Raw genomic sequence first — 19,306 nt, 5'->3', positions numbered from 1 at the left:
ACAAAGTGTGGGCTGCCGCTGCCAATATGAGAGTGCGCATACGTTTGTTACGGACCTACGATCGTAGCGGAAGCTTACACTTTGTTAATTCAAGTATTTATTTTGAAAATTGGAAAAGTTATCATAATTTCAAATTTTAAAAAGATAAAATTACATTATTATCATTACATCATGGAATTTCTATCATGTCCTTGGCTGTGGCAATTTTTATAAAGAATTTTTTGAATGCAACATAATTTTTTCGCGTTTATTTATTCAAAAGTTATCGGGTGTCCAAACAATTACCGATTTATTATTTACAACAATTTCTTCTAAATAAAAAGTTTGTACGCATGCACTAATCAAAAAATATATTTTGATCGGTAAGTCGGTATTTCTTTTTATCGATCTTTCATTTAAATAGTAAGATTAAAATTAAAAAAAATAAAAATAGTAAAAGTTTTTGATCTAAGTAAAAAAATAAGATAACTGTTAACTTTTTAAAATTTTTTTAGAAATGGAATTACAACTAGAAAAAAAAACAACAAATATATATGAGCAGAAACGCCAATTCGAGACGTCAGTTTGGATAACCCATCCTCAGAACTTTATGAAATTTTGACAGATTATAGTCCTCGATAAAATACACTTACGTATTTTTTTTTTTATTTTTTCGTCGATTATTTTGGCAGTTATTGTATGGGGCATTTTATCAAAATTGAAATTTTTTTTTTTTTTGGTTCATTTTTTTAGTATTTTTTCGGCGAATGAAAATATAGAGAGAAATTGTTTTCTATGTAAAATTTTCTCAGCTTTTTGAAAAAAATATTACTTTTTTTTTTTGACATTTATAACACATTTAAAATCAAGTTTTTCGCAAAAAAAGCTGTTTTAGTCACGTTGCGCCAAAATTGACATGTTTGAAAATATTTTTTTCAAAAAGCTGAGAAAATTTTACATAGAAAACAATTTCTCTCTATATTTTCATTCGCCGAAAAAATACTAAAAAAATGAACCAAAAAAAAAAAAAATTTCAATTTTGATAAAATGCCCCATACAATAACTGCCAAAATAATTGACGAAAAAATAAAAAAAAAAATACGTAAGTGTATTTTATCGAGGACTATAATCTGTCAAAATTTCATAAAGTTCTGAGGATGGGTTATCCAAACTGACGTCTCGAATTGGCGTTTCTGCTCATATATATGTATATAGTTAAAAATATATACCTGTTATATTGAGATTAGGTTCAAATACAGTACACTCTTTTTATAAGATAGTCAATGGGTAAGAGGAGAGGAAATTTTTCGGTAGACCTATACTCCCACTCTCCGACTCATTTCTCCTTCTTTCGTATAACGTCAAATAAATTCTCTTCTCTATTTATAATCCACTGTGTTTTATTGAAATTTGTGACTAATTACAACTCTAAAAAATTTTTTAAAACATAATAAATGAATGAAAACAAAACAAAATTATTAATAATTATAATAATAATAATATTTATTAAAAAAATTTTAGTAAAATGTTCATTCAAGTACATAGTTCTTGATTTTTTAGGTTCAAAAAAGGCTTTGCTAAGACTGGCTTGTAAATGGAGAACGGAACTAAATTTTCATTCTCCGACGTGAGTAACATGGTGGGGGTGCGAGTTTTATGAATTTCGCCGAACTGGCTTATAAAAAATTTTCAAAACTCCGGCGAATGCGGGTTTGTTAATTACGGAACCATATTCATCATTATTATTATTATACATAATATAATTTTTTTTTCAAATATTTATTTGAATATAAATATTGTACACAATAATAACAATGATAATTGTACACTCTCGTTATAAAAAATTTTTTATAAGCCAGTTTCGGCGAAATTCATAAAACTCGCACCCACAAGACGCTTCATTCATTACAAAGTTCGCGATGACACCTATTATTATAAACAATCGTCTTGCAATTGAAAATGGGTGGTTTTAATATTTTTAAATATAGCCTTGGCTGTAGAGATTTTGATGAGAAAAATTTTAAGACCAAATAGAACTCTGTGAAATAATTTTTAGAAGTGCCTAAAAAAACACAAGTTCTGATATTCTGTTAATTAACAAATTTCTAGCAACAATAAAAAAAAAAAAAAATCGTAATCTTGTAGAGTTTTAAAAAAGAACCATCCTGGCTAAAAATTGCATCCATGATTTGTTCTTAGTTTTCTTAATATTTCGAGCTTAAAATTTTTTCATTATCTATTTTTATCAACGATTAATTAACTCATAATCGAAATTTTTTCTTTCATATCCTTGGTTGTAGATCTTTTTAATACCTTTAATTCAAGCCTATTTCAAACTCTCTATTTTAAATAGTTTAGAAGATATGAACATTATTTATTTTTTGCGAGTGATTTCAATACGTATGGCTTCGCCTCCGTAATAAACATCATACTGAAATAATATTAACTATGATGAACTTCATAGCTAATTTGAACTTAAAACAGATTAATACAATACCAAACAACTTCGGGAAAATTCTTGATTTAGTACTTATTAACAATATTATCAGCGACACTCAAGCGACTGTCACGTTGTAATGGGGGACCCATTGGTAAATGCTGATGCTTACCATCCTCCACTAGTTTTGTTTATTACAAATGATAAACATTTACCGACACGTTATTCTAATGATTTAGGTACTATTAATAATGGTTATCCACGTAATATAAACATAAATTATAATAAAATAAATAATTTTAAGAAACAAATGCGTGGTTTAGACTGAGTCACTGAGTCAAATTGTTTTAATCATTTTTTATTGTTAACAATAACTCAGGGAATTTATCAATCAATAATGTTACATATATTTTATAAAGAAATATTTAAAATAATTCTTTCCAACCAATATAAGGTTATAAGCTTAAGGGTTAAAAATAAAACTCATCCTAGGAGTACCCTAAATGGTTCTCGCGTGAATTAATTAATCTAATAAACATTAAACGTAAATTTAAGAAACTCCATAAGAAAAACAAATCAATTATTATTTGTGAAAAAATTAAAGCTTTTGCCTCTGAAATTAAGTCAAAAGTTAATAGTTATTTTAGTTGTTTCAATGAGAAAATTCAGAGCAGCCTTAACACAGACCCAAGGGTATTTTGGAATCATATTAATAGCACTAAAAAAACTAAATAAAAAATTACTTGTATCAAATCTGAGGATAGAGTTATATATAGGGTCAGATGAACTATCCTCGACAATCATCAGGCTTTGTCCTAATGCTTTCATTGTTCCACTATGGTATATATTTAACTTTTCAATTGAAACGGGAAATTTTCCAGATCGTTGGAAAAAATTTCGGGTTATTCCAATTTATAAAAAGAATGACATAACACTACCAGACAACTACAGACAAGTCTCACTTTTACCTGTTTGTTCAAAAATTTTTGAAAAAATTCTATTTAACATTGTTTTGTCATACTTTTTTTGTCTTTTGTTTTTGTCAACAAGATTGATAATAAACAACAACTAGACGTTATTTACACAGACATGTCAAAGGCATTTGACAAGATAGACTGGGTAGTCCTAGTTCACAAATTAATTCATATTACCAATAAATATCAGAACTATCTGGTCTTATCTCAATAATTGCCAAAGTATTGTCTGTGTTAATGGAGAACATTCACTACCTTTATCACCAACATCTGGTGTATCTCGAGGATCTACCTTGGGGCCACTTTTATTTAATATCTACATAAATGATTTACTAGAATATTTATCTTGTCATAATCTAATCTACGCAGATGACGTTAAGTTGTACTTGTCAATTAAATCTATTGATGATTGCAAATACCTACAAAACAATCTTGACAAATTTGTATCTTGGTGTGAAATTAACAAACTTCAGGTTAATATTGATAACTGCAACATAATGTCATACTGCAAATCCAAAAGAGTAATCGATTTCGGTTACACAATCAAGAACGTATCAATAAAAAGAGAAGATATAATAACTGATTTGGGTGTTGCTTTTGACAACAAAATGCTATTTGACCAGCATGTTGATAAAATTGTGAAAACTGGTATAAAGGCCTTGGGTTTTGTGTGGAGGCTGGCTCTTAATTTCTCAAATCAAATTGTTATTAAAACTTTATAATACATAAGATAGACTATTGTTCTTCAATAATTCATCTAAGGAATAAAAAACAGATCAAATTGTTTAACAAGGTTCAAAAACACTGCCTGAAATTAATGTTATTAAAAATAGACGGTGTCTTTCCTGAAAGACAAATTGATGATGGTGTTTTAATTAGCAGAACTAACATGGAGTCAGTCATTATTAAAAGAAAGGTCTCATTGGTTATATTTTTTATCAAAATCATTCAAGGAGCTATTGATTGCCCTGGAATCGTTTCTCATATCAAAATTAACACGTCAACAAGTAGACTTCGCAACAACACTCCTTTTTCCACTGTTAAGACTAATTACAACACTAAATCATCAACTTCTCTCCAAGGCATGGTTAATCTAATCAGCAAGATTTGTCGTAAAACAACGCTTTTGGATAAAATTGTTCAGTGTAAAAATGTATCACCTAAGTTTGTATGTGAGTGCTTGAGAATCATTGAGACTTAGGTACACACAGTATATACAATCTCTTAACTTAACTTTAAATTTTTTAAGCAACTCAATTTTCTAAACTAGTTTTAATTTAATTATACTTAATTTGTATAATTTAATATTGATTAATATGGAATCAGCTTCACATAGTCACTTTTAATTGTAATTGATTATTAATATAATGTTCTAAATGTACTGTAGTCCTATCATGGTTTCACACCCTGGACTTATGCAAATATACTATTTGATAGAAAAAAAACCCAGAAGATGATTGAAAAACAACTTTCTACTTCCTGGTGAACCGGAAATCAACATGAGGAACTAATGCCTCATTAATGTCCCCTTTGTAAGGAAATATATTCTTTAGTTGAAATAATATTGAAATAATAAGAGAAACCATAATCTTTTCATACGCTTCTTTTTGACTACCAATCAATAATGGTTTATTATTAGTAATATATATTCATTTAAATTTTCAATGTTATATGAAGTTTCTCGGATGATTTCTGTATCTTTGTCCTTTGAACACTCTTTGTATCCGTAGAGGTGATATGCCCCATTCACTTAAATTTTTTCCTGTAATTAATAAGCACATATCTTCTATAATTATAAGAGCGTGATTGAACATTTCATCTGTATAATCTAAATCATCACAACAATGCAATTTTTGAATGACGCACCTCTTTGATACTTGCTAGAAGCGTCTTAATTTGTAATATTTTGTACCGTAATTGTTTTAATTTTTATCTCAAAATTAAAGGGTAGAGAAAGGGTTAAAAATCTACTTTTTTTTAGATGTCTTAGGGGGGGTGGCGGAAATTACTACAAACGCAGAATAATTTGTACTTATTTGTACCACCAAGCCAAAAATTTGTACCTGAAAAATAACAACAAAAAAAAAATTTATTTACTCCAAAATGTTAATTAACAATTGCATATCTGCTTTAATAATCAACATATTTCGACCACCAAACTCGAAATTTGTACCTCAAAAAAAAAAAACAAAGAAAAAATATTTACTCCAAAATGTTTCTATACTGCTTCCAAAAATAAATATTTTTAAATAATTTTTTTTTTATTTTAAATTGAATAGTACAAATTAAAGCACAACTTACTCTAAATTTTGGAAAAAAAAAACATCGAAATATGTTGATTATTAAAACAGATATGCAATTGAAGTAAATAATTTATTTTTTTTTTTGTTATTTTTCAGGTTCGAATTTCGGGCTTGGTGGTACAAATTAGTACAAATTATCCTGCGTTTGTAATAATTTTTTCTCCCCCTAAGTCATCTAAAAAAAAGTAGATTTTTAACCCTTTCTGCTTCCTTTAATTTTAAGATAAAAATTAAAACAATTACGGTACAAAATAGTAAAAATTAAGACGCTTCTAATGAGTATCCTTGAAAATTTTTCTAGAACTTATGCATGGTTGGTTCACGCACCTAAAAAATAGACGAAGGAACAGAATAATAAGTTTCTTTTATTATTTAAAAAAAAGAGATAGAATGTTTGACCCCACAGCATCCGTTGCCAACCACAATATTTATAAAATTAACAAAAAAAAAAAATTGAGAAAGGACAGACAAAGAAACAAAATAATAAATTCATTTTTTCAATTAAAATAAAGAGAGAGAGAGAGGAAGATAATCAAGCTAGGGACCCGAGAGACAACCGATCACACGACAAAGAACCGGTATTACAGTTCTTCTTTTTATCACTTTTTATAATAGGAGAATATATCTTTAGTCATATTTTTTTTATATTTTTCCCATAATTGTTGTGGATTCAATGGATTACATGAAGTTAAAATAATTGTAAACGATTGTCTTATTTCACTCGATCTCTTGGATATACCATCTTCAAATAATGCACTATCCCAATGCTAATCATTTTTAAGTAACCCAAGCTGTTGACACGTTTCTCCGTATGACTCATAAATATCACCATCAACTGTTCTCAAGTTTTCAAATGATGTTGGACCCGTGACGTTATGTAACAGAATTCTTTAAAAAAACACTCTGCGTTGCTAGGGTGAATAGTATACATTCGACCAAGTATATCAGCCTCGAAAATGTCAAGATCCTTTCCAATAGGTGTCCCTTGTTTACTCCGATAAAATTTTTCTGTTGAAATGTTCTACGTGAAATACTTGGGTTTTCGCAAAATTATATATCTGACATAAACTAAAAAAAGTTGTTAAAGATGTTTCAGGTGGTTTTTAAAGTTTTTTTTCTACATTTATATTTGAAAAATAAACACGTTGACAATTTTCGAGATGTACATGTAAGTAAGTACTTGGATATCGATCATGCATTTTGAAACCTAGTATTCACCAAACTGCCTCATTACTACTAATATATCTTCCTGATTGATACTCTTTAATTTCATCATTATTTTTATTTTCTATCCAATAAATTGCTTGATCACTCCCTTTGTGAATAAAATGCCATAAAAAGTTGCGGCGGATTATGCCATATTATGACATAATGTGCCATAAATTGCTATAAAAAGTTGGCAGATTATGTCATATTATGGCATAACATGCCATAGAATGCCATAAAAAGTTGGTAAATTATGTCATATTATGACATAAAATGCCATAAATTGACGTTAAAAAATGGCGCATTATGTCATAATATGTCATAAAATGACAGGAAAATTATGGCATAATATGACATAATCTGGCATCTTCTGTCATTATTACTTTTCAGAATTTGTCGGAAAATGCCGGAATTTCTAAGGTTATTTAGACTTCCGACAAATTCCGACAAATTCTTACAAGAGTTTTTTTGGGGATTATGCCATATTATGTCATATTATGACATATTATGACATAATGCGCCATTTTTTAACGTCAATTTATGGCATTTTATGTCATAATATGACATAATTTACCAACTTTTTATGGCATTCTATGGCATATTATGCCATAATATATGACATAATCCGCCAACTTTTTATAGCAATTTATGGCACATTATGTCATAATATGGCATAATCCGCCGCAACTTTTTATGGCATTTTATGGCATTTTATGGCATCTGGCGAATTTCTGATATTTATTAAACATAACTATTTACGTAGTATTCATTTTTACTTCTTTCAAACAATTACGGGAAACATTGATTATTTAAATTTTTGTATTATTATATCGTCATATTTTTTGGATATGAATATGATGGATCCATATCGTTATCGTATATATAAGAACTAGTTGTGAGATGATCACATGCGAGAAACTTCAAAAAGCAATGTACAAGAAGAAATGTAAAAAAAATGGTATCACTCAAAAAATTTCTTGCGTAATAATTTAATAACAAAGTCACATAATTAAAACAACGACGTGACCGAGAAGAAAATATTATTTATACTAAAAAAACAATTATCAAAATAATTTTGCCATTTGTTACGTCTTGGTATCAATATAATAAATAAATTAATTATTTAAATATTTAGTAAATTCAAGGGCATATAAAATATTGAGTAAGCATGTAGATTTTTTTCTTTTTATTTTTTCATAATTATTTTTATATTTTTTTAGCAAAATCAACATTTTACCTTTTTCTCACATATTATTTTTTATTTTAATTTTTATTTTCTCAAACCGTAGTTCAAAGTCACCTTAGCTACTCGATATTTTACATCCGTTGACGTTACAAATAATTCTCTAAGTAAATTATTAAATGCTGACTATCGTGGGACAGGTAAAATATAATTGGCTAAGATGTTTCCACCTAAGATCATCCCTACTTTTTAATTTCATTTTTTATGGGAATTATTATTTTAGAATTTAAGGAGCTTCACTCTTGCGACAACTTTTGTTTGGACAATATCTAAATTAATTCTAAATTTTATATTTTATTACTTAAATATTACAATCAATTGAACTTTTAATTTTCTAATCAATAAAATTTTAAAAGTGAATTTAAATTAAATAATCTTTGTGTTTCAATTGTTATTTTTCCGTTTATAAATTGACTGTTCCTAATATTAAAAATATATTGACTGTGACATTTTTCCGGGGTGTTGTTTTTCTGTGCTACGAGTTTGTGTTACCTATTGGATTATTCTAAATTATCAACATCATCAGGCGCGACCATCCAGATTGACACGCTCTCTATAATTCAATTTTGGATAATCCACAACAACAAGGTAGAATCTACAAAAATTACACATTCCCTCCTAACCTGTTACCCTGTAGGGAAAAACAAAACAAGAGGATTTTTATAAAATACGTTAAATATCAGGCTCATTAATTTTTATTATTGTCAATTTATTATATTATTATTTTTTTTGTCAAACGTTCTTTTTTCTTTTTGCTATTTCATAGTTAAAATAAATTAATTAGCCTGGTACGTAACACATTACAAACTTATTAGATGTCTGAATATGGCATTTCCTTGCAAATGAATTTTTGTCGGAATATGCCATATTCTGACATATTCTTACATGATTTTTGGATGCCAGAATATGCCATTTTCTGACAAATGAATTTTGTCGGAATATGTCAGAATATGTCAGAATATGGCATATTCTGACATGATTATTGGATGCCAGAATATGCCATTTTCTGACAAATGAATTTTGTCGGAATATGTCAGAATATGTCAGAATATGGCATATTCTGACATGATTATTGGATGCCAGAATATACTATTTTCTGGCAAAGAAATTTTCGTCGGAATATGGCATATTTTGTCATATTATGTCAGATTATGTCATATTATGCCATATTATGACATAATCCGCCAAATTATTTTCACCAGGGTGGTAAGATCTACCAGTAAGTCCTACCAGTAATCTACCAGTAGATTACTGGTAGAACATACCGGAAAGACTTACCAATAATCTACCGGTAGTTTACTGGTAGTTTTTGGCAGTCAATTAATTCACAGTTTGAAAAATAATAAGTTGCTATTAAATGTATCAATAATTGTTGAATTACTTTCATATTACCAGAACTAAATCCATTGATTTTTTTTTGAATATTTTAATTTTATACAAATAAAATTAATGCAACTTATTTTAATAAAAAAAATCCGATAAAAATAAATAGCTAAGAGAAAGAAGTAGCTAAGGAATTAATGTGGCGAGAAAAATTTTTTTGTAAGCAACTTCAATTCCTTAGCTAGATTTTTTCCTTAGCTACTGCTTGTCCTTGACTTATTTACTAAATAAAATACATATCATATTATTTAAGAAAAAAAAAAAAATGTCCAAGGAAAAGCAAAGGAGTTAATGTTGCTTAAAACTTAATTTTTCTGGCCACATTAATTCCTTAGCTACATTTTTTCCCTAGCTACCTCTTGTCCTAGATATATTTATTTATTTAATAAATAAAATGACATATTTTTTATTCATTAAATAAATAAAAATTTCAAGGACTAGCAGTAGCTAAGGAAAAGATGTAGCTAAGAAATTAATGTCGCCAAAAAATTATGTTTTAAGGAATTAATCTTTCTTAAAACGTAGATTTTTGGCAACATTAATTTCTCAGCTACTTCTTTTCCTTGGCCATTTTTTTTTCTTACAAGGAAATTACATGTATTTTTCTTATTAAATAAATAAAAATCTCAAGGACAAGCAGTAGCTAAAGAAAAGATGTGGCGAAGGACTTTCAGCAACAATAATTCCTTTGCCACATCCTTTTCTTGCCCTGGTGGAAATATTACTCCGGCATTTCTCCGTTTTTGACTTATTTTCGGAGAAATTAATCCAGCATGAGGTTGGTGGCAGAGAAATTACTTCGACATGAGCTTGATGGCGGAGTAATTACTCCGACATGAGATTAACGTCGGAAAAATTAATCCGCCACTACTTTTATGCCGGAATAATTTCTTCGCCATCAATCCCATACTGGAATAGTTTCTCCGCCACCAACCTCACGCTGGCGTAATGTCTTCGAAATGGGCCAAAAACGGAGAAATTCCGGAGAAAGCCGTAGTAATGGCTGACAAATATTTCTACATGGCTACTGCCATGGCTACTGCTTTTCCTTGGACATTTTTATTTTTTCAAAATAAAATTACATGTATTTTATTCATTAAATGAAAAAAAATCCCAAAGAAAAGCAGTAGCTAAGGAAAAGATGTAGCTAAGAAATTAATGCGGCCAGAAAAATTATGTTTTAAGCAACATTAATCCCTTAGCCACATTCTTTACTTAGCTACCCCTTTCCTTAGACATTTTTATTTTTTAAAAATCAATTTCATGTATTTTATTTATTAAATCAATAAATATATATATAGGACAAGCAGTAGCTAAGGGAAAAATGTAGCTCAAGAATCAATGTGGCTAGAAAAATTATATTTTAAGCAACATTAATTCCTTAGCTACATCTTTTTTTGGGACGTTTTTGTTTTAAAAAAAAATAAATTCTCTAAGCTGCATTCCTACTTTAGCTGTATGCCGTAAAATATTAATTTATTCAATAATATACAAGCAAGCGTATTATTGATCATGGCAAATACTCTATAGAGTATACATTATAATGTTGAGGCTTTCGGGTTTACTAAAATGATTTACCAGTAATCTACTAGTAGACTACTGGTAGTTCCTACCAGCAATTTTTTTTACTGGAATTTTACTGGTAGATTACTGGTAGTTCCTACCGGTGCCGTAACAAGGGGTGGGCAAGAGGGGCAACTGCCCAGGGCGCAGTGTAAAGAGGGGCACACTTAGAAGCGCGTGACAAGAAAAAAAATATTCTTTTTAAAACAATTGAAAAAAAAATTTTATTTTCAGGAAATAAATTGACTACTGTCATTTATGATCATTCGGGTATTACATAAACATGATTGTCTTTCTAAATTTGAAGGTAATCGTCCTTATTATTGCCATTGTTCGTTTAGAGACAATCGTCCAAAAACAATATTAAAAATGAAAAATACGACGTAAAATAAAAAATACTTGATAATTTCGATTGAAATTTTTTTTTGTTTCTTCTGACAACGGCCAAGACACGATCCTCTATACTTTAAAATTCTACCTAATTCTACCTATCACTAACATCGTACTTTAACAGACTTAACCACGAACGCAGGTTAAATGATGGACCGATTTTTATTCTACTTGTATTGATTATATGCCAAAGGTTTGCTTATCATTTTTTTATTGACATAAATTGAGATGATTATGGCAAATGGCTGAGAAATTAATTCAGATTACGAATTTTTTTATTTGGTCACATCCTTTTCTTAGCAACATTTGCCATAATTAATTAATAAAAAAGCTATTGCCAAATATTGTCTATAAATAAATTCTATAGCTATTTTAGACAATAATTTCAATTTATGATAGGAGATATTGCTAAAAAATCAATGTAGACAAGGAATTAATATATTTGGTTACATTCTTTCCCTAGATACATTTGCCATAATTAATTAATCAAAAAGAGCTATTGGCAACTTTTGCTAAGGATTGGATGTAACCAAATAAATTATTTCATAATCTAGATTAATTTCTCTGCAATTTTTTCTATAATAAAATAGGATTATTGTGCCAAATTGATTGTATCTTCAATAGACTTCGATGACATCATGATAGATGAATACAAATGAAACACAAAACAATTGAAACACCTCACAGGAGGCACCATAGATGAATTTTCCAGCGACAATGCTAGAAGACAAAAACTGTTTTGATTTCGTGATGATTCATTCTTCATCTATATCACCCCTGGTAGAAATAATCTCTCCGGATTTTCTCCAGATTATCTCCGGATTTCTACGGATTTCTCCGGATCTCTCTGGATTTCTCTGGATTTTCTACGCAATTGAGACTTCCGGAGATATTATTCCGGAGTTTTTTCAGGTTTTCTCCGGATTTTTTCAGAAAAAATTTCTTTTTTATTTATCGTATGTAAACTCTTATTTCTACTTTTTCTTATTAATCTTTCCATTTTTTTGTGTTTGTTTTTTTAAGTCAAAATTCCGGAAAAAATCCGGAGATATTATAGAAATAGTCTGGAGATTACTCCGTAAATATCTCCGGAAGTCTCAATTACGTAGAAAATCCGGAGAATCCGGCGCGAAAATTCTTTGTTACGGCACTGCCGGTAGTATCTACCAGAAGAATTCCAGTAGATTACCGGTAGCATATCGTCCTATTAGTTGTGGTTACTGGGTACCCAACGCTACTCGACTGTACCGACTCGACGCACACGCAAACACATACACAACTGTTGTATTTACACGCACCGTAAAAGTATTGGTGACATAAACTTTTAAATTCGATTTCAATCAATTCTCTCAATTCTCGCATCGTCGGGCCGGAATAACAACAAAAGCAATTGTTAATAAAAAAAAAATCTTAACAACTAGCCCCAAACATTCAAAAATGCATCAATTTGAAGAATTTTTATTTCGTCGTATTATAAATTGAATTAACTATTGAATGCTAATGATAACACTGCTATTTCTATTTTCTCGCGACGCGTTCTTAATTTTTAATGGAAAGGGGTGCTTTTTTAAAAATTAATTACGCGAAAACGGATGGTTAAAAAAAAAAACTTATAAGACTTGCCCCCCCCCCCCCCCTCTAAAATATTATTCTCTACAACTTTTATTTGGAACTTTTTTTTCTAATTCTAACAGGAATCGCCGAATCAATTATTTTATTTTTAATTAATTTTTTTTAACCCTTTCCGGGGGGGATAGAATTTTTTTAGGTCGAAATACCCTTAAAATAATTTTTTCGTCAAAATCGGGTGAATTTTTTTAAAATGCCCATTTAAAACAAATCTAGCCTGGATCAAAGTCTTGGCTGCCAGTCTTGGTTGAGGCTTGCATCAGACTTGGGGATTGACACCAATTTAAGCTTGGCTATACTAATACTGGGCCAAGCATTGGCTGCCAACACTCAGCCAAGACTTCCGAAAATTTAATAATTTTATTAAAAAAAATATTTTTTTATTGTTTCAAGGTTGAATGTAAATCGCATCGGTGGACGAAGTTTGGGCCCGAGAGGGTGCGCATCTACATATGGTTATAAAAAATATTTTCAGTGCCCCTCTGTCCAAAATATATATTCGCTATACTAGCAGGATCTTGGTAGCATGTGTGTATGCAGCCTATCTGGATAAACACACACATACTACCATAGCCAAGAAACATGAGACAGCACGACGAATAAAAGAAAAAGAATAACCGCTAATGATAGAAAATTTTGATTTTAATAATTGAATATCTTTCAAAATCCGTTGTAGAAAATGATTATTAAGGGCTTAAAAAATCCATATTATAAAGAAGTACAAACTGATAGTAAATTGAGTAAAATCGTATAGAGCTTTTTGAGCTAGAGAAGAAAATATGTGTTCAGTCCCTATACCTACGTGTTAAAACTTAAAGTTGTCAACTTTGACATTAATTATCTAAAAAAAAACGTTGTGTAAAATTTCTATTTGGGCTTATTTTTTTAACTTAGCGAGTTTTATCGATTGCCGTTATTAAAATTCAAAAAAAAAAAAATTTAATATATCGAAATATATAAGTTATTATAACTCGAAAACTTTTTGAAATATCGAAATTTTTATGTAGACTTTTTTTTTTTCTTGACGAGTCTTATCGATTGCAATTATTATATTTGAATAAAAAAAAAAAAAAATCAATATATCAAAAATTTTAAATTATCATAACTCGAAAACTATTCGAGATATCGAAAATTTTCGCAAGACATTTTTTTCTCTTTGAGGAGCTTTATTGATTGCGATTATTAAATTTTGGAATTAATCTTTATTTTAATAACTATACAATATATAACCGATAAATAGCCGTTTTTTCGATATTTCAACTCGATTTTTAATTACTTTGAGGACTTGAGTAATCTTGAGAAAATTCCCTATAAGAACCAACAAAAAAACATGTCGTCTCGGATATGATAATATCCCCTTCTAATTTTTAACGGGTATAGCCGGGTATTATAATGCGGGCCACACGATTTAAAAAACGTTACCAGGTCTTTTTTATTTAAGGTTATATTCAAGCTGTTACTTCTGGTCATGGAGGTGTATAAGGAAGGTAATCTCTCGAATTTCACTGAAGCTCACAGAATGGAGCAAGTCAGTACGTTTTTCTGCCGGTGATGACGCTAGTAGCAAGAAGATCCAAAGTCACATGTTGTTTTTGTTTATATATTTTTTTTTTTTTGTGTAGCTCAGTTTCCTTCATTATGTAAAAAAAAGATCTGGTAACGTTAGTTGGGGCGTGTGGCCCGCGTTACCGTTGAAAATTAAAAATTTTCAATACTCCGGCTAGGGCCGTGTTAAATTTTATCTCTTAAATGGTTTTCAAAAGTAACAATACAATAATAGTATATTTTTTTTTATTTTTCTGAAAATCGATTTTTTTTTTTTTTTTTTTTCGTTCAAGTTAAGGCAAGCTATAACTTCTGTTAGAATCAACGGAATGACTTCATATTAAGCTCAAAAAACGTTGTTTTTAAAACTCTATCGCCCCTTAAGGAGTTTATCCTGATTCCAATAGTCAATTTTTTTCTATTTTTGAAACAAAAGAGACAAAAATATTTCAAAAATTCTATTTTTTACTATTTTATGAAAACTATAATTTTTTTTGAAAAAAGTTTCGACTAAAAGTTGTAGGATTTTACCGCACATGCTTTTTAAGTCTTATACAAAGTATCTAGGACGATTTTCTCGAAAGTTAGAGCGATTTTCAGAAATTACTCGAAAACTAGGAATGCAATAACTTTTGATAAAATTGTAGTAGAGACTTCGTATTAGGCTCAAACGACGCGTCTTCTGAAACTCCATCGCCCTTTATGAGAAAGAGCATTATCTGTTTAGTCACTTTTTTTTTTTTTTTAAAAAACTAAATTTGAAAAAAAAAAAAAACGGTTTTTTTTTAATTTTTATGAAAAATATGATTCATAGATCAAAATTTTTTCGGAGAGGCGATAGAATTTTTGAATACGCATGTTTTGAGCCTAATATGAAGTCTCTAACACCATTTCATCATGAGTTATCGTTTGCCTAAAAAATGAAAACGGCACAAGCTATAACTCAAAATAGAGTAGTCGCAGAGGTTTCATATTAGGCTTAAAATAATCGTTTTTCAAAATTCTATAACTTTTTTAAATGAATTTTTATCGTACAAATAGTATTTTTCGTGCAAAAAAAAAAAAAAAAAACACAATTTTTTTTTTTTTCGTTTTTTGGGAAAAAAAAAAAAATGGCCGAATAGATAATGTTTTTTTTTATTAGGGGCGATAGAATTTCCAGAGCCGCTTCTTTTGAGCCGAATCCGAAGTCTTTACGACAATTAGTTTAGAAGTTATGAACGTTTTTTTTTTTTGGGGGATAAATCCAATACTGCGGCTGAGCCTTTCGGCTCCTAGCCTTCGTAAAATAATACAACTACATAATACATTATTTATTTAACAAATAAAATTAAAGCAATTTATTTTAATAAAATAAACACCAAGGACAAGCAGTGTCTAAGAAAAAGATAAAGCTAAGGAATTAATGTTGCTTACCATATAGGTAATTTCTTTATAATCACATCAATTCTTTAGCTTCATCTTTTTTTTTAGCTACTGTTTTCATTTGGTATTTTTTTTATGATAATGTTTTTTACTTTAATGTTAAATAAATAATTTGGAATAAATAATAAGGATTTGTATTTGTATGGTGATAGAACCATGCTGATGGATATCTCTTTTAGGATTGTTGTAAGATAATTTATATCACAATTATTTTAATGATAATATAAATAAATAATTAATAAATATCATTGTTTACAGATTGAGAAAAAAGAACGTGTACATTTTTATTTATTTATGCTAGATGTACATAGTAAAATTCATCAAGTTAAAAAAACAATAAAACGTGTTTATAGTAGTACAAAACTTTGACCATTTGATCCAATACCACTAGTTGCTGATATGATTATTGAAAAATCATGGCTAATATATGTTTTGATGATGTTGCTGATGCAACGATATTGAAACCATTATTTACTGAATTATTTGATCGTGTAATTATTGCAATCATTAACATATTGTTACAACAAGTAATACAGCTCCAGATGATTTATACGAAAGTGGATTACAAAGAGGAAATTTTATTCCATTTATATAAGTGTTAAAAAATTATTGTTTAGTTTTATTACTTGATTCAGGAATTGATTATAGATTAAAAATTGGACAAGGTAAAAATCGCTGTTATTTTATCAAAATACAAGACCCAGATGATTCAGTTGGAAAATGGAAATGCTACTATTAGACCAAAAGTTAAGGAATTGATGTGACCAAAGAAATTATGTGGTAAGCAGCATTAATTTCTTAGCTCCATTTTTTCCTTGTCCACTGCTTGCCCTTGGTATTTTTTTTTATTAAAATATATTGCTATAATTTTATTTGTTTACTAAATAATAAATACCAAAGACAAGCAGAGGCCAAGGAAAAAATGGAGTTCTGAAATTAATGCTGCCTATCCAATTATTAAAGTTAAACTCCATGCTTCTGGTATCCAGGAAAACTCCCGAAAATACCCAGAGATACCTTATTTAATTTTGATCTAGAGACTAGGTCTCTACTCTTCATGATTTTGATTTAGAAGACATTCGCACTTCGCAGAAGTAAGTTCTAAAACCTCGTTCAGTTCGGTATTTCAAGATGGCGGTGATTTAAATCAAATATAAGAAAATTTCAAACACCCCCATATACTTTCCTATACTAGTGTTAGTTGAGATTTTTTGAGTAAACGAAAGAGAATAATATTATTTTTTTTTTCATATCGATAATAAGTATAAGTGGTTGAATTATTATTGCGATAACAAAAATGGCAATTAAAACACTGAAGTCCGCCATCTTGAAATGCCGAACCAAACGACGGTTTTGGAACGTACCCTACAGACTACGAACCGACTGCTTCTTTTGCCAGTTTTACCATATACATTTTTTATAATTTTTAAGAAAACTACACATACCTTAAAATTATTATCAAGGACTTTTTATCTCTTTCAGAGTCATGATCTACAATAGTAAATATCAAATTTCGACAAAATTTCGACATAACTCTTAATGCTCGTACGATTTTTAATGACAAATTGTAAATTTTTTGTTTGTATATTTTATTGGTAAAAACAAGATATAATTTCTTTAACGAGACTGAATTGAATGCTGTTATAAAATCTTCCACCTTATTGATTTCCTGATCTAATAGCATTATCTGTATAAAGTTAATATAAAAAACTATTAAAATTTTGAGCTCTGCTGTTTTTCAATATTATCACAATCAGCACTAAAAAATTACCTTTTCATATGGTTTCTTATCAAGTACTTTTATGTTTCCCACTAGAATGACTATGTTTTGGACAAATTCATCTACAACATGACACATCACCAAAATTTCTTCAAAACATAATTCAAGCTCAAGACTTAAAGAAGGTAACCACTTTGTTAAATTGACACGATAGTTATGTGATTTATCCATTACGCACTCAAATTTTCAGACTATAAAAAAGAAACAATAGATTTATGCGCCAAATAGTTAACTACTAATTTAAAATTAATTTTTTTATCCTGATACAAAAAGGACAGGTATTCCATTGTTGAATCGATACAAGGTGTTAGTTACGAATAATCATATATGTATGTATGTTTAAACCACTTCAAACTACCCAGATGACCACCACATATTACCGGTTCTGTGTTACTGATAAATTTCCAGAAATTTACGGAAAACACTTTCTGGTAGTGTTTTCTAGAAATTCATTGGAAGCAGTTTCTGGTAATGTTTACTAAAAATTTTGTAACCATTTTATTTTGAAATCTTCATAGATACATATTATGTACATAAATTATAAATGTAACTTAAAAATGTACAATCTTTCTTTGGTAAACAAGTAAAATCGTCAAAGATATCTAAGACGGTAAGCTGATGGCAAAAAAACTAGACTCAACCGTATACGAAAAGAACTTGTCAAATGGTAGTCCTTGGGACCTAGAACACGTTGCACGTACCCTCAAGCAGTTTTTTGGTCGCCCGTCCACAGGTGAGCCAGGTAAAAAATCGATTATTCAGACTCCTCATAATTACATAATTTTTTGTTTAAATACTTTTAATTTTATTATATTAACTTAATTTTAAACTCTCAAGCAAATTAATTGTAGCCCCGCCGAGATATTAATTTTTGAAAATTGAAAAAAACACGATATATAAGAGACGTTAAAACTGATTGGCGAGCCAGGGTATTTTTTTTTTAATGTATTTTAAATATTAAAAAAAAATCTCAAGCAAAAAAAAAATAGCTAAAAGGGTTAAAAAAATTATTAAAAATTAAATCATAAAATTTGAATTATAGAGCAATGCAGGGGCTGAGCGGTATGGGGATTACAGAGCGGCGCGAAAACAATAGAGTGGTGGGGAGTTTGGCAGTCAGCTTGGAGTTTATATTAGAAGAGGAAAACTATAGAGAGAAAAAAGATAAAAACTTCCCACTACTCTATTATTTTCGCGCCCCTCTGTAATCCCCATGCCGCTCAGCCCCTGCATTGCTCGACAATTCAATTTAATTTTTAATAATTTTTTTAACCCTTTTAGCTATTTTTTTGTTTGCTTGAGATTTTTTTTTTTATATTTAAAATACATTAAAAAAAAATACCCTAGCTCGCCAATCAGTTTTAACGTCTCTTATATATCGTGCTTTTTTCAATTTTCAAAAATTAATATCTCGGCGGGGCTACAATTAATTTGCTTGAGAGTAATATA

At 29.2% G+C, this 19,306-nt stretch overlaps 1 protein-coding gene across 1 annotated transcript; it reads right to left on the bottom strand.

Annotated features, from left to right (window-relative positions):
- Positions 1-1,321: 1,321 nt before the first annotated feature.
- Positions 1,322-19,294, bottom strand: LOC122855036. The gene is made up of 3 exons (XM_044156152.1): positions 17,849-19,294; positions 17,523-17,764; positions 1,322-1,407 (listed from the first exon to the last, which is right to left on the bottom strand). The coding sequence occupies exons 1-3, from the start codon at positions 18,026-18,028 to the stop codon at positions 1,380-1,382; spliced, it is 450 nt and encodes a 149-aa protein (XP_044012087.1). The 5' UTR covers positions 18,029-19,294; the 3' UTR covers positions 1,322-1,379.
- Between the last annotated feature and the right edge of the window lie 12 nt (positions 19,295-19,306).

Source organism: Aphidius gifuensis, linkage group LG4, assembly GCF_014905175.1.
Source record: "Aphidius gifuensis isolate YNYX2018 linkage group LG4, ASM1490517v1, whole genome shotgun sequence".
In the NCBI taxonomy this organism is placed as follows: domain Eukaryota; kingdom Metazoa; phylum Arthropoda; class Insecta; order Hymenoptera; family Braconidae; genus Aphidius; species Aphidius gifuensis.
Note: the sequence above shows the minus strand (reverse complement) of the source record. Positions and strands in the feature narration are given on the sequence as shown.

Coding starts and splice junctions, on each gene's coding strand:
- LOC122855036 (XM_044156152.1), bottom strand. CDS start 18,028: ATGGATAAATCACATAACTATCGTGTCAATTTAACAAAGTGGTTACCT. Junction 17,765..17,848: donor ATAAGAAACCATATGAAAAG/GTAATTTTTTAG, acceptor AACTTTATACAG/ATAATGCTATTAGATCAGGA. Junction 1,408..17,522: donor TCCTTGATAATAATTTTAAG/GTATGTGTAGTT, acceptor AAAATTTTTTAG/AGTTGTAATTAGTCACAAAT.